General features: G+C 38.6%; 1 protein-coding gene across 1 annotated transcript in view; it reads left to right on the forward strand.

Annotated features, from left to right (window-relative positions):
• NUP210 (nucleoporin 210) overlaps positions 1-27544 on the forward strand; it is a gene marked incomplete at its 5' end in the record, with an annotated part of 63305 nt that overhangs the window by 4602 nt on the left and 31159 nt on the right. Inside the window, 13 exons of the mRNA XM_084269666.1 lie at positions 4830-4966; positions 5741-5872; positions 9090-9186; positions 11807-11957; positions 13705-13837; positions 14744-14902; positions 15382-15450; positions 15762-15868; positions 16941-17081; positions 18317-18454; positions 21988-22143; positions 24086-24284; positions 25530-25675. Coding sequence (XP_084125792.1) covers positions 4830-4966; positions 5741-5872; positions 9090-9186; positions 11807-11957; positions 13705-13837; positions 14744-14902; positions 15382-15450; positions 15762-15868; positions 16941-17081; positions 18317-18454; positions 21988-22143; positions 24086-24284; positions 25530-25675 — 1765 coding nt within the window. The remainder of the gene's footprint in view (positions 1-4829; positions 4967-5740; positions 5873-9089; positions 9187-11806; positions 11958-13704; positions 13838-14743; positions 14903-15381; positions 15451-15761; positions 15869-16940; positions 17082-18316; positions 18455-21987; positions 22144-24085; positions 24285-25529; positions 25676-27544) is intronic.

The raw sequence follows: 27544 nt of genomic DNA on the forward strand, positions 1-27544 counted from the left end.
AGTGGATAATTGGAAATAATGCAATATGACATTTGTACAAGTTTTGGAAGTCAGCTGCGTTTTTTTAGTTTTATTTTCTAATTAGAAATCAGGCTAGGCTAATTTCAGAACAACTCATGTAGACCAACCTTTATTTATTTTATTCTCTTAGTTGGAAGATGGCTGGTGGAAAGATGAACAAGTGCTTTTGGGCACCAGTTGATTTGACAAAATATTAAAGTTACAGGGGTACCCAGGCTGGGTTTTGAAAACAATCATTGCTGGCTTAACTCTGCTTCCTTTGAAGCTAATGGGCATGCCAGCTGATCACCATTATAAAATCCCAAAGCAAAAGCTTCATCCTTGGCTCATACTGCAGTGCACAATGTTTCCATTGGCTTTTAAAGGAGAACTTGGTGGAGGTTTTCTTGCTGATTTTTGTTTTCCCTGTACAATAAGCAACATCCTAGGAGAGGACTGAATGAACAATAGAGAGATAATCTGCCACCGTGTTGTTAAAAATCCTTGAGAGCTGAGGGAACTCTGCCAGGCTCCCTCTGTGTTTTCTTTGGAACGGGTTCAGTTCCCATATCCTTGGTTCTCTGGGAATCTATTTTTTATCACACAACTACAGTTGCCTGGATGCTGCTCTGACTCGTGTCTCTCGTCGTTTTTGTGTGTCAACAGAGCTAGTCCTAAGAGTGACTAGAAATGAGGTGCCTGATGTATTGGTCAATCCAGTCTTACCAAACTCTTGAATGCTTTTACCATCCAGTTTCCCTCTGACTATGTCTCTGGCCAGATGGGTGATAAAAATTCGAAAAGATTAGCTCATCTCTGATTAGATTAGATTTGGAAAGATTAGTGCCTCTCTGCAAAGGTGGACTTCTGCTAATTTAGTCACTTCAGTTTAGTCTGAAGAGCTGACAGAACAATACAAAATGCTGAATCAGTAAGAATCCACAGAGCATTGCTAGACTGAGAGAAAGAATAATATTTGCCTGCTCTTTAAACCAGCTGATAAATGAAGTAAGTATAATCCTTGAAATATTCACATGTGATACTGCAGAATAGTTGATTAAAAATGCAGGCATAGGTTTGCATAGATCTGTAGATATAATCTTGGCACACATTTTGGGGAGGCGGGGGGGACATGACACCTGTGGGGTGTGAAAATCACGAGTGAAATAGAAATCAGCAAGAGGACTGGTGGTCTGTGTTTCAAGTGTCATCAATTCCTCTGCCAGTAGGATTTTATTCTGCAGGAAATAATTATTTGAGACTTTTGTTAGCTGTTCCTCAGCTCCTTACTTTTCTTCCTAGTGCTTCTTCCCCTGCCTTGCTCTTTTCTTACAGACGCTGGTATGGTGTTGAGAGCTGGTGCCAGAAATGCTTCCCATTGCTTGCTGCTCAGAATCTAATTTTGACCTCTGACAAGCCCAGCTCTCAATATTGCACACTGACGTGCTGCTGAAGACCTGCTGTAATTGGAAGATGATATAAATTGCAGCCTTTGGTGTCATTTTAAAGCAAAAGTTTCTTTTTCTTATCCATCTAGGCCATGGCAGTGATCCCTGCGAGTGTTACAGCAGAGTAATGCCACTGTAAGAGCCGGTTTGCTTGGTTCCTTATCTTCTGTGGCTGACCCTGAATTGGATGTATCAGTAAACAGAGCGTGCATTTGGTGCTGCCAAATGATATCAAATGGCCATCAGATCTTTCCTGTACTACAGAACAAAAAAAAAATAGTCCTGCAGATTGTTTTAAATATAAATCATTAATAAACCAACCCTAAGAAAAGCCATGCTCTGCTTGCCCAGTTCAGGTAGTTGCCTAAAATACCAGACATCCTATTGGTAATAAGACAGAAAACTGTATTTGTATTTTTAAAAAGTAAGAAATTCAGCTGATACTCTACCTCCTATTTTAAACTGCTGTCAGAGGCCAAATAGTATCTAATCTCAGGTTTCCTACTCCAGTGACAACTAAGAGTTAACTGGTGTTCAGCTGTAAAAGCTTCAAAGTTTTCTTATAATTGTGGAGTGTTTGCAAGTTTGCAGCTAAAATTTAATGCAAACTTTTCTTTGTTCCCTGCTTTTCATAGTCTGAAAAATACCCTGTAATTAGATTTAGTTTTACAACGCTGCTATTAGTGCAAGCTGTAGTGGTTATGTATTACTATATATTGCCACATATTAAGAGAACAAATACAAAACACAGTGAAACCCCTGTTGTGTTGTAAACACAATCAATTGCAGACTGTAAGAACACAAAGCCCTCAAATTAATGAAAAAAAAATCTAATGACAGAGAATATTAAGCAGTGTAAGGAACTAAGTAATAAAAGTTCATATCAGTTCCATACATATAATGCTTATCTTCAAATTCTTGCATGTATATTAAGTCAGGTCCCAGCTTTCAAAGCCTACCAGCCAGGTACAGAAAAAGCCTTACTAGTTGTGAATACTAACCTTGTTTAAAGAAACTTACTAGATGTTGGAAAAGGGCTTCATAGTTACCTAAAAAGCTACAGTATAACTACTAATTGTTTGCTCTTAATAGCTGTATAAGCAAAGTTAAATGTACTACTAATGTAGAAGACAAATTGTTATTTAGAAACAGTGTAAATCCTAGTATAAAAACAAATGCTCATATTCGTGTACATTGCTCAGGTGTCTAGAATATAACAGTGTTCAGGTTTTAGCTGCTACTTGGTGTTTAAATTGGCCATGACATAATGCTGTGGGTTGTTTTTCTCCTTGATCAGATAACATAATTTGAATTTTCTGGGTTAGCAGTTGCTACTGTTGTTCCTTAATCCTTTAAAACTAGTTTTTGTGTAAGCAAGAGATTGTTGTGAGCACGCTATTGTTATAAATTAAAAATTCATTAAATGAATGAATTTTGTTTAAGACAAATTTTATACTGCCATGCAGTATCTAATGAATCTGTATGGTGCCACTAGCGTGTGCAGTTAATACTGTTCTGAGTATGGGTTTGTGCCCTTGGATTACAAACTTTTGGGGCTTCTTTATTTGGACAGTGTAGTATGATAAAATCCAGACCCATATGTAGGGAACCAGAGAGCTGACACAAACTATCTTTGTTTCAGGTGAAGCTTCTGGGAGAAATGCAGTTGTCACTGTCTTGCAGAGTTCTTCAAACCAAAGCAGTCTTGCAGTTTCATTTGTCTTCGGATTTGTGTATTTTGTTGCTTAACGTTGAAAATGATTTGCAGTTTTATTCCAGTGATTACAACCAGATTGGTTCGTGCTCAGCTGGACTGCAACCATTAACTGCAAGATAGCTGACAAATGTGGTCTCTGTTGAAATGGGTACAATTTAATTAACAAGAAATGCTGTTCATCACTGTTTGGTTTGGTTGGTTCTGCCAGTAGTAAAACCTACCTCTGATATGAAGGGTATGTATGGTATCACTACTTGGTATTTGTGCCCTCCAGCTCCTTGCTGAGTTAGGAGGGTTTCCCGTAAATCACAGGTAGGTGTGTTCGTACTAAATCCACCTGACTTTGCCATCTTGACCAGGTGAGGATCTAGTACTTGGTTGAGATTGCATTTACGTAATAATGCAATGGTTTCATCAGAGCAGCTGTCGTCATCTGGGGGAAGCAATTCCTGAACAGCTTTGTCATCACTGCTTTCTTTTATTGTTTTAATCCTTCAAAGAACCCTTGTGAAGGAGCTTTGAATCAGGATTTTTGAGCAAACAGACATGGCTGTTTCGGGCACTTAATTCATTAGCAGCTTAAGCAGGGTGCTGGGCTGTGATCTGAAGTCCAAAGTGGGCTGCCTTTCTGCTTGCTGTGCAGTTACTCCCCCAGGTGTAGCATGAGCGAGGAGTGCAGAGCAGCCGTGACCCAGTTCTCCAAAACAGTTTAGTCATCCCAGTTTGGAGAGTTGACATTTGTTAACTCTTTGCAAAAGGCATGGCCTGCTTGAATATTTTAATTGCTTTGAGCACCTACATTCAGACCTCAGAAGTATATTTCTACTATCTCAAATTTAATTTCAAGAAGCTTGTTTTTTTGGTATCTTTTAAACTTTTTTCTCAACGTGACATTTTTGGCACACAGGAAGTGAGAACTGCTCCACGTCCATGGTGAGCTTACCACAAGCTCGTTGCTGGAGCAGACTCAGAGCAGGAAGCAACACGCATCAGTTTCAGGTCAGAATTAAAATTCCATGTAGGCTTACATTTCACCAAAGAAGATCATACAGCTTTGTATGTTTTACACTGTTAAATACTACAGCTAAACAGACTAAATACTACTTATTTTTCCCCTTCATTTTCTTTCTTCTTTTTTTTTTTAAATTTCTGGATTAAAAAATGTTGTGTTTGCTGTAGCAAACATCCATATTTGTTATGTTCTATTATGAGGGGAAACTTCCCATTTTTTCATAGCTTTCCATTTTCAAAACAAGTTTGAAACAATTACAATTGGAGCTTTACCTAAAACTATTGTACCTTCTACTTCAGTATTCTGTATGTGGTTTTGCTTGTTCTGTGACTCTAAGGTAATAGGCTAAAGGCTTTGTAGCTGGGTATAACTGTGGACTAACTGAATTGCATTCAGCAGCACACATGTGCCATGGCAGAGGGAACACTGAGTTCATCTGCCTGGGCCTCTGCTCTGTGCTTTCTCCTTTCTCTCCGCCCACACACCTCTTTGCTGAAGCCCTCAAGAACCTGTCGCAATCCAGCTCTTACGAAAGCTGGGTCCTGACTACGTAGCGTATCTCATGTGAGCTGCGTTTGCAGCTTTTAAACCAGCCTTTGACTTCTGTCTAGCAGAAATTAAATCGTGCTAATGTAACCAAATAATCCTGTAGGTCCTCCACCAGGCCAGAGGTTGCAAGCATAGAGCCAGCTGATCAGGATGAGCGCCAGTGTTCGCAGAAAGCTGTTGTCCAAGCACGGTCCTCACAGCCCACACGTCTGACAAGTATCATCTTTGCTGAAGATATAAGTAAGTTTCAATTTCGGTAAGCCCACCACTACTTCATTATGGCCATCCTGGCATCCTCCAGAAACAAAGTAGAGATCTTTAAAATGCATAAAACAACAAATATCCTTACATATGCATAGTCCTTTTAGACTTTCCATGGACATGGTTTAAATTTCTGTTTGTTAAAGGCCCCAAAAATGTGTTAATGATATTAATGATATATCCAGGAAGTTGCATAATTCTTAAGAAAAGGGGATGGAATAGCTGAAAATAATTTTCAGTGCATACTTCTTAAATAATGCAAATTCAGATGTTTTACATTAGAAAGCTGGAAATTGCCTTTGGGTTTGTCACAGTGTGGTTATTTTTTATTATGATAGATAGGAAAAACCTGATGGTGAGTGAAATGTTTTGCAGTCACTAAGGAAGCATGTTGGGGTTTGTTAGTGGGTAAAAGTCACTAAATTCTCTAGGACGTGAGCCGTGCCTGACAGTTGCTCTATAGAAAGTCTTAATATGTACTCAGAGAACATGACTGTAACTCTTAATGTAGGTGGAAAACATAGTGTTTTTAAGATTTATTCTAGAGTTTGGTGAGGAAGGGAACGGCTTTTCTTACTGGCTTAGCCACAATCACCGTTTGACCAAGAGTTTCTTAGTCAAGGTCATGACCTAGTTTTAGTTCCCTCTGTGTCAGTGTCTTGTGTCTTTGGCTAAATTTGAGGTTCATTTTGTCTCGTTGGTGATCTTTCCAGTGGTGTTGATTTCATGTGCTCTTCCTTATGTCTCTTCAAGTGACTGGACAAGTGCTTCGCTGTGATGCTATAGTTGATATAATTCACAACATCCAAATTGTGTCCACAACAAGAGAACTCTATCTTGAAGATTCACCGCTGGAGCTAAAAATCCAGGCTTTGGATTCCGAAGGTAGGAGAAAGAATACACATTTTGAAACTCCTGATTGTCTGATAAATGGACTGATTTTATTTGCAACACAAGTGAATGTTATAAGCCAAGCTGAGTCATTTACAGTGAGTTTTCTGGGTATGTTCAGTAACCTATTGTGTTGTTTAAGTGTAAAATAATACCACCTGAGTAGGAAGATCAAGTACTGCTTGATTTCCAGCAGCTCTTGCTTGCTTTTTTGCCTGACTTTTTCCCAGGAAAATTAACTCTGGTGTTGAACACATTTTCAAAAATCAGAATTTAAAATAATTAAAATAAAATTGTCAGGTCTTAGCAATTTTTACTTCTGGGTCAGGTGTAGGAATGTAATGGAAAAAGCCCCAACGCTTATCCTGCTGAAATGTCCCAGCAGGATTTACCTAAGCTGAGCCAGGCTGTGCTGGAATGCAAAGTAGGCTGAGATTTTTTTTTTTTTTTTTTCCTTTTGACCTGAAATAGTCTAAAGAATTTTGCACAAGAATATTTTATGTGAGTCTAATCAAGCATCTGACAGGGTGGTCAGATACGATGTTGAAGACCAACCACCTATTGCTGGGATTAATATCCCTTAATTATAGAAACTCACTTTTGGGCGGTCAGTGCGTTTGGACCAAATGCCTGATTATTTAATAGGAGCTGAAAGCTGCTGCTTTTCACACTGTGCTTAGTGTCAGAACAAGAACCATGATGCTGGTAAGAATTTCATGCTTTCATTTTGACAATTGATTTTGATGCACATGTCAACACACAAGCCAAGTGATTTTTAGGGAAACTACTAGACTGAAAGGAAATGGTATGTAAAGTAGCTATAAAAGGCTGAATTGTTTGTTTTGTGTGCTTAAAGAGCCCATCCTATATTTGTTTATTTGTAAACCATGAATGCCAGGTTGTCTATGTCAGTATATTGTTAATGAAAAGTGATTTAATTTCCTTATGCTATGCATAATACTGGATTCTTGGCTTGGTGTTTCTTCAAACTTTCAAGTATACCGAATGGACAAATTTGCCCTGGAATCCACCCAAGTTAGAGTCTGAACAGCAGCAGTGGTTCAAACTCACAAAGAACATTTAATCTGTGTGACTGAAACAAGATTTCAGTTAGAAGCCATAGGACTAAACTTTCCAATGTAAGTTTAGGGGAACACAATACACTTAAACTTCTGAAAATCAGTTCCTTTTGGCCCAAATAACCTTGGGATCCATCCTTGGGAGGAGACCTTTGGACATATGGGACTCTCAGCCACTGTTCTTGGCACACTAAAAAAAAAAATAAAAATCCAAAGCAATAGCAAGTAGAAGGACATAATTGTTCAGCACAAGTGAGAGAATTGAATAAGGGAAATTGAATGCTTATCGTTAATATTCAGAAGGTGAAGAAACCAATATAAAATAATTATCCAGCTCAATGAGCACTGAGGAAGAATCTGCTTAGGTTTGCTGAAAACTTGAACGCAGACAGGGTGTCAGGCCTGTTACTGCAGCCTGTGTGAGAGGGAGAGAGAATAGATGCTTTGTAGCAGCTGTTGTGTGTAGACAGGGTTGCAGTAAGGTAGCTTTTTGCTCGGTATGGCAAGTTGTTAAGTATCCTGGGACAAATTGCCAACTGTGATTTGTTCTGGGCTGATGGTGGTATCACATCTTGCACTGCCAGGGTATTGCATCTGGTATGGATCAGACCATTCACTAATACAGATGATTCTAATCCTGTGAGTATTGATATATCTTCAGGAATAGTTTCTTTATTTATTCTCTTCCATATGTTCCAGTTATTTTTTTCAGAAGATGTATTTTTTACTCAGTTGCATTAATGCAGATCCCTTTTTGTACATGTTTTTAACAAGCAACTCCAAACTTAAACTCGATCCCAAAATACTACTTTACAAAGATTACTAATGCAAGAAAGGAAGATGATTACAGAGATGTTTGACCAAATTAAGTAGAGAATGCAGAGAGGGGAAAAGTCATGCTATTTCTTGTTTACTTTTATCTATTGAACTCTTCTCAAGTTAGTTTATTATGACTTAACTAGAAATGAGTGAAACTTAAAGGTGTGAGCTTGTATTTCTTCAGCTATGAGTGTGCAAGGAACACTGCACTGTCTTCCTGGCCCAGCAATGGAGCAAAGCACATCAAGACAGATCTCCTTGTTTACTGGGGTTTGCTGCAGCCCTGCTTGTGAGAGGTGCTTTTCTGCTGAAGCATCACAGAGGAGCAGCCCTGGGCTGGCTGTGGCTGTGGAGCAGGAGCACAAGTCCCTGAAGACTGTTGACATCTGAGGAGCCTGAGAGGTTAAGGTTGCAGCTGGCCCTGGCAGCTGGTTTGCTGCTTCCATGACAGCTGTGTGATCCTGCAGGGAAGGACATAGACAAAATACAGTTCATGAAAAGCACTGATTACCTGTCTGCCTCTCTGGGTGCTGTCTCTGACAAGCTTAACCTGGAAACAGCTGCTGCCCCCTGTGCTGTGGAAATAGCTGATCCTGTCTTGAATGAGAGAGACCCTGCATCATCTGGGGATTGATAGTTTGTCTTTGATTACCTGACTTTGCCTGCGTAGCGAGGGACCGCAGCAGGAGCCAGGACATCTAGGCCCAGTGACGGTTCAGGGGCTGTAAGGATGACTTTGTGCTTTTGCTACCAGTTTGCTGTAGTGCTGGCTGTGTCCAGACATAACTCCTCCATAGTAGCATGGTGCACACTGTTTTGAAATGGAGCAAAACAAGTGTGCAGTTCATCACTGCTGTGCACTCAGGTTACCCAAATGGTATCTCAGATCCATGTGTTTCAAAATGAAAGATGGTTTAGCAGTTTTTCTGACATCGTGCCAATATCCAAGAGATAAGATTTTTGTTGTCAAAGGGGAAAGGAGGTGGTGGGTGCCAAGGATCTCTTGGGTGCTGAAAGTGGAGGATAAGTGGGGATACCTGCAGTGATGCACTGGGCTTTGTGAAAAACATGAAGTGTCGTATGGTGTTGCATAATGTGAGCAGAAAAGCCAGTTAACAGAAATATCTTGATTTTGCCAAAGTGAGTAAAGCAAGGTAGTTTCTGATTTATTTTTCTCTTAACTAAATACTGGTGGTGGTACTTCTTGGCATAAGACAGAGAAATTTCCTAGATGCAAAAGTCATAGTGTGTGTTCCAGAAAGAGTTTATGCTTGTTGTTTGTTTTTGTTTTGATCTGATTGTTTGATTTATAGGCAACACTTTCAGCACACTGGCAGGATTAGTGTTTGACTGGACAATAGTAAAAGACACAGAGGCTGATGGCTTCTCAGATTCCCACAATGCCTTACGGTAAGTTCATTTAATTTGTTCTTAAAAGTCTCATGTCTGTTCAGTTGGATGGGTCTAAATATTTCCCCAATATTTAGGCAGTTTACCAAACCAATGCCTAAAATAATGCTTATGGGTCAGTTGTTTCAGGGTGGCTGTTTTAATGTGCCTACTTGATAGCCTGAGCAGTCTCATCTCTGTTTAATTTAACAATGGATATTCATGAGCAGCACAGCTAGCTCTGATGCAACAACTGGAAATAAACAGGTGCAATTGTTGATGTTCCTGACACATCTTGTGCAAAGGAAAGATTTATCAGTAAGACTGTTACCTGTTATTTTCAGCTTTTTATTTTCTAAGGAAATAGCCCTCTTCCAATTGAAAAAGGAGCTTTCTGAATTTGAAGAGTTTCAGGTTTCAGTCAACACTTTGTTCTAGTGTTGAAATAGCTTTCAGAGTAGCTAACCTTTAAATTGGAACGGACTGAGTAGCTGTTTGTAAGCTAGGTGCAGCTCATGAGGCCAGGTGAAATAATTCAATGAAACATATTCAGTGAAGGTAGTCAATATGTTGTTGTTCAGACAAAGCCATGAATGGAAAGCAATTGCTTGATACATAAGTCATAGTGCTTGGTTCATTATCTGTACTGAGTCCAAGAGTACATTACTGGAATGTAAAGTGCTGTATTCTGTGAAACCTTACTAGTGAGCTGCAAAGCACTCATAAGTGTTTTTCAGCATTCCTGTACAGTAAGGAAATGTTCCCTCTGTTTAGTCAAGGTGGAGTTCTTGCCCCAAAAGTCAGAAAGCACATCTGTGGCAGTGGCTGGAATAAAATACAGACCATCCAACATTTTTAAAATACATTTTTTCCTCCTCTTATGATCACTTGACCGTCTTTGGCCTCTGTTTTGGTGTTGGGTTTTTAGGGTTGGTTTGTGTGTGGCAGTTTTTGGGTTGTTTAATTATTAGATTAGGCATGTGCACTATGTAGTTCTACACCAATGACTTCATTGCTCTGTTCTTCAGGGGCTTCAAATGGAAATTTGAGTTTCCATCCTTATTAAACTAACCAGAATGGAAGGCTACATAGCCATACCTTGTATGGCATATTTTTCAAGTTGGACTTTCAGATATTTATCCTTGCACTAGGTCCAACTGGTGTCAGCACACCAGGACTGTGTTATCTCCAAGTATTACACTAGTATTCATCATGTTGTACACAATGGTGAAGCTTGGATTTGCTCAACATGAATTTTGGTAGAAAAAAATGCCTCCCTGATGCACATGGATTTGACCAGACTGCAAACATGATACGTGGGTTTTTTCCTCACAGTGCAGTTTACAGATGCTTCCTGGGTGCAGCTTTGGTTAAAATTTCCCTGTCATATAGTAAGCTTGTAAGGTGAAACAGATTCAAACTCATGCACTAGAGGCTTCGGTTACCTGGGAAATCAGGTTCCAGCAAAACGTTGTAGGGACATCAAGTAATGTAGGAAGCTGTATCTTCCTTGAAAAAACCCAGCTTTACTGTTAAGATTTTATGACTAGCTGTGAGGAAACCATCTCTCTTAGAGAGCAGACTGGATAACAGTTAATATCTATCTTCCAACCTATATTCCAAATGCACTGGAGATGGATGGGGAGAGGGTAGCAAACAAACCTCTTTGCTTGGTATACACAAACTCCAATTCTGCAGCCTTAGAGAAACAAACACACATCGTTACCTGCAGGAGGGAGGCCTGTTAAGCCCACAACTGGAAGGTGCAGGAATAAGTGTGTGGCCCCTACCCACAGTGAGAGCCAGACAGGATGTTAATTGTTCTTGGGGCTTGCGATCCATGGCCTAGTCCATACAGAGATTTTTGTTTCAGTCTAACTACTTGCTAGAGAACCTGTATTGATAATATGCTCTATTGTTAGCATGGCTGTGATAACATGAATCTGTTTTAATTACCTCCTCCCAAAATAAAAGCTAAACTCCCATAAATATATGAATATTCTAACTGTTCTCAATAGGGTTTTATTGATTTTACTGGAAAGTGCACGTAAAGCCAAACAGGTCACGTGCATATAGAGGCTGGCAATCTTTAAAACATGGTCCTCTTTCAATTCCTGTCCTGTTGTTTGCATGTTTATGGCAAATTCCTCTCTCTTGTCACATCTCATTGAAATTTCTAGCAGTTATTCCAAGTATTCTGCTTGTAGGTTTTTTTTCTTACATAGTCCTTTATTAAATGCATTCTTCTTCCTGTAGGTCAAAGTTATGTTCTGGCTTGTTAAGCTATTGCTTTTATAAACATAAGCTTTGGGTCTTCCACATCAGTTGTTCTACAATAATCTAGAGAGCTTTTTCAGTCTACACCTACTGTAAAAATTGGAGGGATCATAACAGACAACATGTGTGGTGTTCTGATATCTCTTGAAAGAGACAAAAACAAGCTGCAAACAAATTTTATCAGCCACCGAAATTAGCTGCAGATCTCTTGAAGAATGACTAAAATTTGGCTGTCTGGTCCCAGACAGACATCTTAAATTTACTTAAAATGGAAATATCTGGAAATAGATGCTGTTGGTGTGCCTCTGTGGGTTTACAAAGAATGGTTAACAATTTTCTGTTTGCTTTTTGATTCACCTTTCAGTATACTGAAGTTCTTAGAATCCACTTATATTCCACCTTCCTATATATCAGAGATGGAAAAAGTTGCCAAGCAAGGAGATACTATTTTGGTGTCTGGAATGAAAACAGGGACTTCTAAATTAAAAGCAAGAATACAGGAAAGTGTCTATAAGGTAAGAAACTTGCATTCTTCTATTATTGTTGTTGTTATGACAAAGCTGTGTAGTCCAGTGTTACAGGAGTACTGTAGGTTTGCCTGGCCATATTGCTCCTGTTGTGGCTATCAGTGCAGCATCTCTGTCTTACTGATAGACCTCATAGCCCATATCATGAAAGATGACAGTGCTGCTCTTGATCACCCTGAAAGGCTTCAAGTTAGATGCAGATACCTAACCCAGGATGGTACATATGCAACAGATAATTTACATACCTAATTCTGACAAAGGGCCCTGTGGCAAAGGAATACATTTCAAATACTTCTGAATAATTTTATTGTTCTTGATATTCATACAATATATATAACTAATCTGAATAGGGTGTTGGCTCTTTAACTCTCTTTAAAAATAACCAACCAGAACACGTGGTCTTTTTTTTTTTTCCCCATCACAAAAAGATGGGACAAAGATTTCTATATTTGATAAACCTTTATTTCCTGTTGTTCTTCGAATGAGTGTCATATGAATACTTCGTTAGTGTCTACCTCATTAGATCTGGTCTCCAAGGAAGGGCTATGGGATCAGAATATCAATGCTACAAGGGTGTTAAGCTGCAGTATTGGCCGCCTTCCCAGCTGTTATGGGATGCTTGCTCTTTGTTTGTAACTTGTAGGGACTGAAGTTTTTTCATTTAACTCTAGTAACAGAGTGGGGTTCTCTCTTAATAGAATTCGCACACAAGTGAGAGAGTTGTTATGGGTTATTGCTTACAGGAATACTTGGCATTGAGCTGGTATCAACATAATACTACACCATAAAAAAATCCTTGTGCAAAATGGGGGGGGGGGGGTCTGAAGTTCATCTAGTTTTGCAGATTTGTGCTACTACACGTCCTATTTAATGTGTTAGTCTAAAGCAATTCTGCTGTAAGCAATCTAACCCATACCTGTAAAAACGGGCTATGAAAATGTTATCTAAATGTCAGTAATACTGGTAACGTGGCACGAATAACAGTGCACGTTAAGAATTGTGGTTTTGTTCTACCTTCAATAATTATGCTGAATGTAGTTACTCTACATGATCAGTCTGACTTCTTTTTTTTTTTCCCCTTGAATGCTCATAGCTTAGCAAGTTTTCCATTTTAATATTTGTTTTTCTGAATTAGTTTAGAGCTGATACTGTAAGTGCAATTGAAATAATGTTGTTCTGTTTGCAATTTTTTATGGCTTTCTGCTTAATAGTTCCTTTAAGCCTTTCACTGCTTCCAGACTGCACATTTTCAGTGAACACCACTCAAACAACTGTAATAGATTTTATACAATTATCTGTTGCGTTTCTAATTTAATAGTCCAATGAGTTTGATACGGATTCCTCAGTGAAGTTATAAAGGGTATGTTGTATGGAGGTGCCATGTTTTACAGTAGGGGAAAAACATCTCTAGATGTCTGAATAGTCACTGTGCATCTGTCTTGTTTTCCTATATTCTTCAGATTACTGAACAAAAATTATGTCCATACAGATTTGAATTTTTTGTTCAGCCTTGCAGAGTATTCAGAGAGCAGATCTCTCTGCCATTCGTTGTCCTTTGCATTCCTGTGTTGTGACAAAAACTTAGATGGTAATAAAGAGCCAATTACACCAAGTAATAACTCATAATCTATAAGTGAAAATTATTGCTGCATGGTCTGTTTCAAACAAATGAACTGTTTTAAATGTGGTTGGTTTTGTTTTTGTTCTTGTTCTTTTATTTTTCCTCAATCAATAGCATGTGCATCCTGCAGAAGTCAGATTGCTTATTTTGGAAAACATCCTTTTAAATCCAGCATATGACATTTATCTTCTGGTAGGAACATCAATTAAGTACAGAGTTCAGAAGATAAGGCAAGGGAAGATTACAGGTTTGTCCTGTTCTTTTATAATTTATTTCGTTTTTATTTTATTTAGACTGATTTTTTAACTGCTACAGATTTTTTAATTGTCTTTAAACTACTGTGGTAGTAATAATAATATAATAGTATTGTAATATATATTATAAATATAATAATAATAATAGTACTGTTTTCCTAAACCACATAATGATGTGTCTGTTTAGGTTTTTCTTCTGTCAAAAATTCTGTCTATAAAGGATATCACCTTGCAGATTTGTCAAGGTCATGAGGGAAAGGGCAACTTAGAATAGGACCCAACACTATCAATTTAGGCATACACATTTATTTATCAGCTAAGAAACTGTGTCTGACTTTTTCTTAATTAAGTTAGATTTAGATTAGCAGTTTTTCTAACAGAAAATGTTTTCTTGACAAATGGTTTTGCTCCACTTCTGCAAGTGTGGGTTAGCTGGCTCTATGTCCGTTTAAAAGTATGGAAGTTTGTTATTGCTTCCAAGGAGCCTGTGCTGGTTATGTGGGGTTTTTGTTTAAAAAACTAGGTAAGAAGTGTTTTACTGGGCTAGTAAACTAGGTTCACTACATCAGCAGGTAGTGCTGAGCAGAGGGGCAGAAATTGTCAGTAGCCTGTAGAAAGTAGTTTGACCACTTTGGAAGCTGGGAGTGAGTTGGATGTCAGTTCTGAACAGTGGGATTTTAACAGTTGGAAACTGCAGCTTGAAAGAAAGTAAGTTAGGTGTGAAATTCTGTGTGTGTGTGGTGACATAATCACAGAATGCTGTTTCTGCTAGGCATTAAAAATATGGATTTAATGAGCGCACTAGGCATCAATAAAAATTAATCAGCAATAATTAGCAGCATCTGAACACTGACACATTGGCTTTTATTGTTTCATATGTTGTCTTGTGTTATGTGCAGAGTTAATGATGCCGTCTGATCAGTACGAGCTGCAGCTACAGAACCACCTGCTTGGTCCCGAGGGAGATCCATCCTGGCCGGTTGCCAAGTTGGACCAGGCAACATCCGTTGTAACTGCATTGCAGCAGGGACAAGCTAACCTCGTGCTTGGGCACAAGAGTATCCTTCCTAGGTGATGCTTTTCCATCCAGATTTTCATGGCAGGAGACAAACTTTTCACCCTTTGCCAGCACTAAAAGATAAAATTATTCACTTTTGTACCAGTAGCCTTGAAATCAGGAGCAGCCGGTAGAACCATAGAAAGCAGCACTGCTGTGAATTCAGTCTCAACAGAGCTGCTTGATGCCTTGAACTGTTCTAAGAAAATAGGTTGGCAAAAGTTCAATTAAATCATGTCTGTTCCCCTCAGTCAATGTGGAAATGTGGTGGGGCTTTATTCAATTTTTATATTTAAAGCATTATATTCTCTAGTGGGATCTCTCTAAAATGCTCACTGTCTTTCAGGCTAGCAGGGATAACACTTACTTTCCATGTACAATTAGCTTTAAATAGCCAAAGAGGCACAAGGAGCCCCAAATAAGCTGATATTTATTTGGCCTTAGTCAAAAAACTTTTCTGTTCCTTTACTAAGACTGCAGGTATTCGCATGCAAGGAGCTTCCAGACTACCAAACAGCACTATCTATGTTGTAAATCCTGGGTATTTAGGTTGGTACCGGCTGCAATTTTCCCGATTGCTTAATAACATTTCTTGCCTTGTTTTTGTGTTGGTGTTTTTCTGTGTGTACATATACACTTCCATTTTCTGTATTACTTCTCATAGAAAATGACTTTTATTCATAAAAGTAGCTCAATGTGAAATAGGTTTAGTAGTAAGTACTTATTTTCTTTCATCTCTGTTGAGCAGCTTAAAACAATGAATGTGCATCTTCAGAGCGCGGGCACCAGAAACAAAACGCTTATATCCATTATGTAATGAGGCCATTGATTTGTGCTATTCAATATTTCCTGTTTTGTAGGATTTACGATTCATCCAGGTGACAGATGGGTCCTAGAAACAGGCAGACTTTATGAAATTACAATTGAAGTGTATGATAAATCAAGCAATAAAGTGTATTTATCTGATGTAAGTGAAATGTTGATATACTTCAGTGTCTGTCTCCTAAATCCTGGCTTTCTTTGAAATTGGTTGAGCAGTTTCTTACTTACATTGAGTTAGGACATTTCAAAGCATGTTGTTTCTTGCCCTTTTTTTCCCTCTTTATTTTGTTGTTTTGTGGGGATTTTGTAGGTTTTATATTGCTTCTTTTAATAAAGCACTCAGGGTGATTCATTTGAAAATGCCCATCAGAGTCCAAGTGCTGTAGAAAAACCTGGAAGAAGTTGGACAGTGCCCTTCAATCACATAGCCCAGGCTTTCACTAGAAGTTGCAAACCAATGCAACTGTTGGAGAGCAGTAGTAGTACAGTTCTTCATCACATCAGTCCCCCCCTGCATAATATTGTCATGCCTAGAGGCAATCTTTCATCATAAAGAATGGGGTGTAAGATAGGCTTATAATAGTTGTGAGGAGCTACCTGTTTCCTTTCACTTGGTTGTGGGAAAAACTTAGATTAGATATTAACTAGCATTAAAACACTTAACTGTTTATTAGTTAAATAAGATGAATTCTAGGTAATGGGCACCAAATATACACTGCTCTTAAAGTAAAATTTAGGTAGTTCATTAGCAAGCAGGAAAAAAATACTATATTACTGCTTTTCAGAATATCAAATGTATGTGAAGGTTTGAATACTTGCACTTGCTTCCTGAGAGAGAGCTGAGTTTCAGGTGGATCTCAGAAATGGGCTGTTGGGACAGTATATTTGCATGTGTCTTCCTCTTTTGTATTTAAGATTGACAAAGTTAAGAAATGATTGTAAATTATACATTATTTATTGGTATAAATATTGATACTTTTTACCTTAAATTACGTGTTGCTGATGATTTTAAAAAATAAATATTTTCTGTGGTGTTAATACTGTGTATAAAAGATTCAGTATTGTTGAAAGACCAAAACTTTAGGTTTATTCAGTTTCAGATCAGTTTCTTTGAACTGTTACTGGGTTTTTTTTATTTGTTGCTAATGTTTATAGCTGTCTGTACAGTATTCATGTCAGTTACCTGTGGCATTGTCTATTTAATGTTCTGGGTTTAGAATATCAGAATTAATACGAAGCTGTCCAAAGAATATTTTGAGGTGCTGAAGTCATCTCTGAATGGATCATACCATTATGTGAAAGCAATAAAGAAGGGTCAGACCATTATTGATGCTGCACTGACATCAGTAGTAGACCAGGTACGTTCTGCTCCTCTTCTGCTTTATTGGTAGGGCTAAAAATAATTTACTTGTGCAGTAGTGACTTACTAGTGACATAGTAAAGGGAAACTTAAGAAGTACATGGGTCTAAGCTGTCTTTGTTTAAACAGCTTAAGAACCAAATTCTAAAACCCTTACATCATGAAAACTGTCAATTAAGTCAACAGAAGATTTGCTTAAATAAAGACTCTGGGATTTTGCTACCAAGTGTGTGGCAAATGTCTGTTAAACTAGTGGTGCACAGCACTGATTTTTATCTTTTTTTTCATGGCAGCTACTTATGTGGGCAGATATAATTTCCTTGTTCTGGTGCAAATGTTCTCTCATTCTCTGAGTGAATTTTGCAATTTATTGTGGTAGGATCATCAGTGTCATACCCTGGTCTTGTTCTGCATTCAGTTACATTTGGAAAGTTTTCTATCATTTGGTAAGTGATGTTAAATGCTGGAATGAAAATCTGCCAAATGTATCAGCCTGCAAATTTCTTCAAATTAATATTCATTAACTTTATGCTCATTGGGCAGGCTGCTGAATGTATGGCTAACCAGGGCACGTGGTGTGAAAGTGATTTGCTTTTGCTTGAAACCTGGAAAAATTCAACACTTCAACCCATTTGCTGTGAAATCTTTTTAGTGCTTCCTTCAGTGGGATATAGTGGGATCCTTGTATGGAATAAACCATGTTCATTCTCTCTGTCAGAGAGGTACTCCTGAGTGAAATGAGGTCTACTGAGAGCTCTTAAAATTTTCCTTCAGAACTGCAGTAAGAAACAGTGTGTTGTGCCAGAGTTGTGGCATTATAATTACAGCAAGGTTGTGAAGGGCCAGTATTTTGGGATGGGTTGAGAAATGGGTATTTTAGGCTGAATTTATTCTTCTCCTACTGTAGAGTGGAAAGGAAAAAGAGTAAATGCAAGTGTTAGTTCTCCAGACAAGGTCTTGAATGCCATGAGTAGTCAAAGAGTAGATATCTTATTGCTGTTTGCTTTTAAAATTAATGTGGGCACACATAGTGATACTACTTATTTAATACAATAGCACACTTTGCTGTGATGAGCTATTTGTTCAGAAGTAACACTGGTCAATAGTGACCCTAAATAGTTGCTTTCCTTTCTCTCCAAAATGTTTTCAACAACTTCTGTATAGAAGGACTAAACATTAGCTCTACGAAGCCCTGTGGTGCCATTTCTAATACTGTTCTGTTGCTTCTTGTAGGATGGAGGTGTTCACACCTTACCAGTACCAGTGAGAAACCAGCAAGATGTTGAAATATATGTTCCCATAGTTCTTTCACCCAGCATTTTGACGTTTCCTTGGCAACCAAAAGCAGGAGTCTACCAGTACACCATACAGGTATGCCAGAGAAGTACCGAAATACAGTAGTGCTTAAGGCAAGTGCAGAGAGGCCTGTCACCACTTAGAGTTGACTTGGACTATTTCAGGTGCCGTGATATCCCAGACTTCATGAGGAAGAATCTTGTTTTATGTTAGTTGTTAATGTGTAGTTAAAAAGGCATACAACCCGCCCCCCCCCAAGCATAAAACCCCCAGCAAATTGTACCTCTTGTCTTTCACTTCCTCTGTCCCTCATGCATGCACCACACACGTGCACTGAGCAGTTTGGAACTGAAGAAATCATCCTAGGTACAGAGCTTGATTGTAATAACTAGAGGCTGCTACTTACTATAAGGGGATGGAAGTATGAATTGGAGTGTGAAGTGGCTGCGCAGAGGGCATGACAAGATCAATGAGCAGCGCCCTGTCAACCTTTGACATCAGTATCCTTCACTCACCACACATCTTGTGCTTCTAATAAGTTACAGGGAGGGAAAGGCCACAGTTTCACTTACAGTATGCCCTTCTATAGGGACTTTTTTCTTGTGTTTCTTACATGTGTCTCTGCTCCCATGTTAATCCTTCCATACACTTCATGAAGCAAACAGCTGGCCTTTCACTGTCCAGGGTATAGTCTAACTGGAGAAAAGAACATTGTGCTTCCCCTGCCAGGACTCATCCCAGTGCAGAGAGACCCAGATCCTGTGCTCAAGGGGTTCATACACAGTTCCTACCTCTCCCTTTTAGCACAAAATAGTGCCAAGTTTTGGGTCTCTCTTCAAGAACACAATATACAGAAAAAGGCAGTGGGGCATGTGGTGTCTGAAGTAACCAAATCGATCTCACAGGCCTAAAATTGCATTCTTTAGTGTAAATTTGATGTTAACACTATTAAATTGAATGTTGTAATCTGCATTTTTAACTTCTGTGGGATTAGTTTGGTTTAGTTCATGCTATACCCAACCACACCAGCAGAGTGTGATGATAATTCTTAATACAAACATACATTTTCAGTACTTCATGACTCGTGCTGGAGCTCAGTAAAGGAAAGTAAATATGTTTTTTCTATTCTTGCCTCACTTTATTTTGAATATATCATCAGATTGTCTCACTGGAGAACACACCTTCCTGTTACTCCAGTAATCTCCATCAGTATTCTTACATTACTGTGATTTTTTTTCTCATTAAAAACACAAAAAATGTTTTTCTCCCACACTTACATCAGTTTGCATTACTGAAACACTTTCCCAGTCTGCCCATTCAACAATACTAGTGGTTGCTTACAGTAGCACACAGCTTGACTGTTGTTCCTGCCTGTAAATTAGTGTTTGCTTTGACTTGATAGTTTGAGTCAGGCTATTTAAATTGGTGAATCGACTTTTTCTGAAAATAAGCTGGGGATTTTTGGATCTAGCCAAATTCTGGTTATAGCAAAAGTAACCCCGTCCAGATGGTATCTGAATGACTTTTAGGTTTTACTTTGTCAGCTGTCTGGGTTTTTTGTTAGTAGATTTGTTCATATTTGTGCTAATAAGATGGCTTCTGTTGCAAGTGAAAAAGGGGGCAAAAAAGGATGCTTCTCCCCTATCCATCCTTTCCCCTCCCCTTCCTTCCTTGTGGAGTGCTGGCTTGGTGAAGTTAAGGTTATTTTTTTTGTGCTGAGGCCATCACTGTTACCGTCACTGGTAACAGTTTGTGGAGTTCAGCCAAGAGGCTGTGGATAATGATTAGACTCAAATACAAGCTGGTTTATACTTTCTCTCATCACTGCAAACTGATTGCTAGAGCAAAAATATAGTACTGCATGTGGTTTGCATGGCAAGGAGATACGACTCCATAGAATTATTAAGAATTCAGTATTTCTATTTCATGTTTCCTGCTCATTTCCCTGTTCTAATTGAATATATCATTAGAAAACATTTTGAACTTTAATATGCTTTAAACCTTTCTCACAACATCCCATGCATCTTCTTCTAACAGTCACACAGTTACTCATATACCCTTTTGTCTTAGCCCACTGCTCTTTCTGTAATCAGGTTGTGCACATGCTTATGGGAAGGAAAAAGGGAAATTGTCCTTTTGATTTTTTTTTTAATATTTTTTTCTGCTTAAAGTTATATGCATAGTTTAGATTTGTTTATTTTCCACTCTGGGTGGACAAGATTGATCATCTTGTCCATTTTTAGTTTAATTATGAAGCAAGTAGAGGAAATGGTGGGAAAGTTAAAGAAACAAAAGCAATTCATGTAAAGAAAAAAAATTGCTCTGATGTTCACCTTTGTTTTACTTTGATGGAACTTTGAAATGTGTTTTGGAGCGTGAAAGTCTTCCTCTTTTACTTTTTTTACCCTTGCTTTAAAAATGTATTATGCTTGATGTGCCTTTCTGCCCAGTATTTGTGTCACAGGCACTTCCTATAGCTCACAGTAATGCTGTGTAAAAGCTATACATTTTACAGCATTGTAATGTTTGTTTCTTCAATAACTACTATTACATGTCTAGGTGGACAATGCTCTACCTGTGCTGGCAAATGGTTTTTGGCCCTTCACTTTGTAAAGTGAAGGTATTGCCCTGTCCTGGCTGCCAAGTGTTCATACCATGGGTATAAAACCCATAATATCAGGTAGCTAGTTCTTACCCTTCAATAGGAGAATTCCACTCACTTAAGCTTTTCTAATCATGAAACAATCCTTCAAGAGCTGGAAAAGGTTGGGTTTTGTATGGGAATCTGCATGATAAACCTGAGCCTGTATGTTTGGCAGGTACCGACTCCTTCTTTGGAAAGGCACTGTGGGAACACAACCTGTATGTTTCCCAGACCCTCACAGTGCCTGTGGCAAGAGTAGACAGCTTCTGTATGTGCCTATTGCTCATTCCATGACTGGTAATTTGCTGGAGCAGCACCTTTGTTGAAGGGCTGCAGTAGATGTGCTGGTTTTCAGCAGAAAAATAGAAAAAATAATGCCAAGAAGGAAGTGATTCTTTTTTCCCCTCTTGCCTCATTCCCTCCCTGCCTCCCACCTTTTCCCCCCCTTTAGATTCCTTAACAATTCCCATTGAAAGAAGCAAGTAGGTACAGAGTGTCAGGTTAGCAGCTCTGAGACCCAAAATCAGCACTTTGGCTGTCAGCAACGGAGAAGCAGTGGGAGTTTTCAGAAGTACACTAATCCCACGTGCCAGGTCTCTGGTGTGCCCATGTGTGAAATGCTCTGCTGACTTGAAGCACTATCAATCCTTGGGAGTTGTAAGCATCAGACTTCTGTGGCTGGGAGAGAGATTTGGGTGGGCAGCACCGGTGAGTACAGAGGATATGTGCATGAAGAAAGCTGAAATTAAAATGAATGAAGGGTTGTAATCTTCTCATCTCTCACTTGACCTTGCTTATTTGAAAGTTTGGAGGTGTTATTTTATTTGTGTTTCCTCAGTAACAGCATTGTCGTTGCTCAGCGTGTCCCTGGTTTTCATGCAGGATATTCAAAGGCTTGACAGCTAAGAAACATGTAACCATATACTTTATAAAATACTTGAAAGGTTTTCTCTCTTTATTCTAGGCTCATGGTGGAAGTGGAAATTTCAGCTGGTCCTATTCTAACCAGGCAGTTGCTACAGTGACAGTGAAAGGACTAATGTCAACTGGAAGTGATACTGGCGTCAGTATTATTCAGGCAATTGATGTTCAGAATCCGTTGCATTATGGAGAAATGAAGGTAAAACACTATTTTCCCTCGTCCCGCTTGAATATAGCTTCAGGTAACAGCGAAGAAGCTGAGAATGCCATAGGCATTCCCCTTTCCAAAATACTGCCAGGAGATTTCCCTGCCTGCCCTGTGGAGAGTTTGTGCTTTTGGGAATTCAAGCTCTTCCCACTGCATTGAGTCCCTTTTTGTCCCTTCCAAATTTCCTTGGCAAGTCGTTTTCCTTGGAAAATTTTGAGTGCCAGAAGGAAATGGTAACTTATTATGGGCCTAGCCATCTCAACAGACAAGCAAAATTAGAACTGCTTCTGCAGGGTAATAGGCAGGTGTTTTCCCTTGATATAAAATGATGGCAAGGAAAGTCAAGCTGGAGAAGTGGCATCTTCCATCTGGCTAAAAGTTTACAAAGGTCATGCCTTTGTTTCTGAGGGAACAGAGAGGGGGATGCAGGAAGCATGTCTTGCGAGCCCTGGGGCAGTGCACCTTCCTTCCCAGGTACATAGCTGTAATTTAGCAACCAGTGAGAACAAGCTGATTGTATCAAATACATGTACATTAGCTATACAGTGTACCTCCTAATTTTTAACCATTCCCATGTGCAGCACTATTGCAGTTGTACTGCGCTTCTGTTGCACCAAGGTCCCTTTGGACAAAAGTGTTATAAATGGGTTTGGTCAAGACTGTGAAGTCTGTCTCCTAATGGAGACAGTGCTATCTAAGCAGATACCAGTCTTCTCTGTCCTTTGGTTTTTGTTTTAGTTTTTGTTTTGGTTTTTGGTTTATTTTTGTATGCTTGTTTTGGGAAAGAACTTTCTAACCAAGCTTTACTTGGAACAGCTGCATCTACTGAGGCTGGGTTTTTGAGGGGAAAATCAGCTTGGGTTTTGTGCTCGGGTTATTTATGTCAATTCTCCAGAAAGAATTTGAGAGAGATGCTAAACTTCATGCTTAAAATAACAACTTAAATGATTAAAATAGTTTACACAGATTCTACTGAAATTTTCATTCAGCTTACAGAGTTGCTCTGACATGATTCTCTGGGCAAGCCCGGGTGCTACTTTTTAGCAACACGACAGTTACCAGCAGGAGATACAGGAATGGAGATTTTCAGTTAAGACTTCTTATCCTCAAACATAAGTTAAAGCCTGAAGACAGCAAAAGTGCTTCTCTCCATGTTAGCTTTCAGAGCAGCATATTGCACAATCTGAAAAGATTATTTTTGAATGCATTTGTGTTACGAATTGCATTCTTGTCAGAGTAACTATAGAGAGTTCTATTTAGTGACCTCAAGTGAGCAAGTTTTAGGAATAGTTAGCTATGTTCCACAAGGATTATAGTTTTAAAACTCTACCATATGGTTCAATATTCCACCCTGAAGCCATTTGCAGATGGCTAGTGAGTTAAGATATTGAGAATGGAAAACTTTAATCATGGTCATTGTTACAAAATATGCAGTCAGTCCACGGTGGATTCTTCAACATTAATAGAAAGCGTAGCAAATCGGAGTAACATATAATACAGTTACAGCTTCTCCATCAACACACCAGCTATAATAACATGGAATGATGTATTTCTGCTGGTCTTATTTTTGAAAGTAATCCTTTTGATTTCATAAGTACCTCTCACATAAAAAATTTATGTTGAAGCAGAAGTTTGTTAGATTAGTAGATATTTGTTTGTTTATTCTAGATTTCTGACATTACAGTGTGGAGATGTTGAGCCCTGGACACCTTTAAAAATGTTTTGCCAACATCAATGCAAGAAATTGTGTGTGTGGGAAAGCCACAGGGGAAATATTTGGGTCATTGATTCCCTTAACTTCTACATACCTGCTGGTGTGAGCAGTAGAGCCTGGGGAGCCTTGCTAACAGCATCAGATCTGTGTCTTTTGTTCCTGGTACTGTTTTGTGGAGTTGTGTTCACACATCTGTCCTGTGTTTCTTTCCTCCTCTAGGTATATGTAACTGAACCTAGTGGGATGGAGTTTGCACCATGTCAGGTTGAAGCTCGTGTTGGCCAAATATTGGAGCTGCCTCTGAGGATCAATGGCCTGACAAATGTCGAAACAGGCGAGACAGTCCCACTGAGCGACTGCTCCCACTTTGATCTAGTTGTGGAAGTAGAAAACCGTGGTGTGTTCAAGCCACTTGAAGGTGATTTTACTACCTCCCTGTTTTGAAAGTTAAATTAAGGTGGCACTAAGACACACACCTCCTTTAAATCACTGTTTCAATTGCTGTGTACTGTATTCCCAAAGAGATGCTTAACTTCAGAGGTGGGCATCACGGTACTTTTATTTTGAGGATATGTTTACTTTTTTATGCAGATCTTCCCTTGGATATTTTTGAAGTTCTGAGGGACTCTGAAAGTATTTTGGCAATCATGTGACTGGATCATGTGAAGTTTCCATGTCTTTCTACTGATTTAGTTTTTTTAACATACTTCTGTAACTAAGCTGATGGCTTTTCTCATAGGAGGGGTCTATGTATATTGTTTTGAGGTAGTATTGGAAGACTTACAAGAATACTAAGATTAATAATCCTTTTGCCCATATTGTCCAGCAGTACTTTAATTTCTCTAGAGACACTGTTCATTGTTTGGTCACAAGCACCTTAGAAACTCAGCTCTTCAAATTTTGCCAGAGCTCTGTCATTAAGTTCACTGGTTTAAGAAATGGCTTTTGTCAGGTTTATTAAAAGAGTATGGAGTATGTGTTTTATTTGCAAAGACTGCCATTGATGTCGCTGGGCTAATGGACACTGAGCAACGTGCTTTCTCCTGTGTCAGTGCATTATTCAACTGTACCATTATTTTTTTCCAAGTGTCTCTTGTATAGAAGAATTTTCCTGTGCTGTTGAGCCAGTAAAACCAGTCTGCATTGTACCATCTGTTTGCAGAAGAAGCAGCTATTTTAAGTGTCGCTATGGAGTTCACTGTTGTACTGTTAGTTTCAAAAAAAGAAAAAATAGACCCCTCCCAAACCTCAAAATGTCCTCTAAGCAAGCAGAGAAACTTCAGAAAAACATACCTTGCCTTCAGGTGGAGAAATGCAGGTGGCCTGCAGTTCCTTGTTCTGGATAGGAAAGCTTCTCTTAGCAGTGTGCTTATTTGTGCTTAATTACAAGCCAGTTTAATTTTAGAACAGCAAGATGAAAATATTTTAGTAAGAGATAGAAATTCCATTTGTACCACAGTACGGACTCATGTCCTGTTTGAGACATGGATACTTCACTAAGCATTGGGTTTCAGATGAAAGGCAGTAGTGAACATTTCTACCCATTTGGTTGGAGAACATATCTCCACCTACTTTTGTCAAGAAAAGCCATGTTGAGCTTGCATTAAAATGCCTGAGTATTTCTGTCCAAATACATATTTCTATCTTTAATTTTTTCTAACAGGAAGGCTTAAGCCAACTGCTGATTTCTGTAGTGGAGTCAGAGTGAAAGCTGAAACCCAAGGATACACAACGCTTGTTGTTAGTTACACCCATGGCCATGTCCACCTCCGTGCTACCATCACCATTGCTGCTTATCTGCCACTAAAAGTAAGTCTGATTTTGCTCTTCCTGAAGAGATCCATTGCTTCAAATGACAAACAGCAAGTTGATATTATGGGTATGTTTAATAAAAAAAAAAATAGACATGTTGCTGATTCACAGGGAAAAAATATTATGGGCTATTTTAGGGAATTGTGTCTTAACCCTTTGTCTGTGGAGCATATATACAGCAGAGTTTGGCTATATGGTCATTGCAAGCCAACTGAAGAGTAGTGAGTAGTGTGATAGCAAACTAAACAGATTACTGCACCTTCCCAAGTGAATTTGATATCAGTGCCCATTTTCTTAGACCTTTGGCAAGAGAGTCGCAATTGCTGTCATCTGAGGATGGGCAGAATAGGAGCCAGGTCTCATCAGAGTGAAGATGGATGTCTTGTTTTGCACAGAACACCTGAATTAGTAAATAACTTTGCATCAAACTCTAGATGGCTTGGAAATTACATGAGACTCAAATAATTTGTTTCTTGACTGTCCTTTTTAATGGTTTACCAGTTAAATTCATAAGGCAGTAAGGGGGCAGTCACAATTCCGTGTCCATAGTGGCAAAAGAAAGTAGACTTAGCATATGATTTCTGCTTTCATAGTATATGAACTGGTTTTTGCAGAAAGGCAAAGCTGGCTTGCCTATACAGCAAAGAAAAGATATGCTTTTCCCCTACAAATGGGAGAAAGATTTCTCCGCTGGGCAGGAAGAACAAACCTGAGTACAAGGTCAATATATGGAAAGACAAAACAGTGTGCTTACGTTACCTTATCTTCACAGATCTAACACTGAATCCACAAAGCTGAAGTCTAACACATTTGACTGTAGTTTTTTCCTTCCAAAATCTGGATCAAAATTTGTGCAAATCATACAAATTTGTGACTGATATTATGATTTTACTTTTTAAATATGTTTTTCTGTCCAAGATCTTAAATAGCTATGTACAACTATTTGAAGATACTGAAACATTCTGAGCAGGGTGTTTAAACTTTCTATTATTGGCAGAGAGGCATATTCCCTAACCACAAATTTTTTTTTTATACATATGGTATCATTCTTGATTATTAGCAAAGGCCCTTGAGGTATTCTAACACTGCTTTCAATTTATGAATTAAAGTGATTCCAGGGTACTTAGCAGTGTACATGGTGACAAGGAGAATACATAAAGCACACTTAAAGCAAAAATAAGTTCTTTACTGTGACATCTAAGCAGAGATTTTTTTTTAAGTGAAGAGCGTTGATTTCCATGTTCTTTTCTATCCTTTCTGACAAATGAAATGTTTATGATGCCCAGAAATGAAAGGCAACAGTTAGGTATCTATTTTAAAAAATATAAACTGGGAGACAGATAAACAGGAGTTAAAGGGCATGCAGACATTTGAGATTAAATCTCATGAGTTTTCCAATGGGTTTTTGCCTTTATATTACAAATACAACTAGGGAGTAAATAGGAAGAAAGAAGAATGTTTATGCCAACCCTTCCCATGCACCTGTGGAAAGAATGGAACCATTCTTTATGTTAGCTGCTCTTTCTTTCTTACTAAACAGCTGAGTAATGTGATGTTGTGCAACACAAGCGACAAATGGTTATGGTGTATTAAAATGTCAGGTTAATTTCTGTGATAATAAATAGCACAGGCTGTCCCAGTGATGCAAATCAATGCAGAATTTATTGTACAGTGTTGAAGTAAAACTTGTGTAGGAGAATAATTACATGCACAGAAGTGTGCTGGAGAAAAAACCATTAAGTGAAAGGATTTTTGGAGAGTAAAATTTGACATTATTTCATTAATTTAAAGTACTGTCTATTTTTAAAAATGTAGTAGAATGCTCTCTCTGATGTGCTCAGCAGAGTATATTCAGGGTCCTTCTCT

Source organism: Gallinula chloropus, assembly GCF_964237585.1.
Source record: "Gallinula chloropus genome assembly, chromosome: 12".
NCBI classification, from domain to species: Eukaryota; Metazoa; Chordata; class Aves; order Gruiformes; family Rallidae; genus Gallinula; species Gallinula chloropus.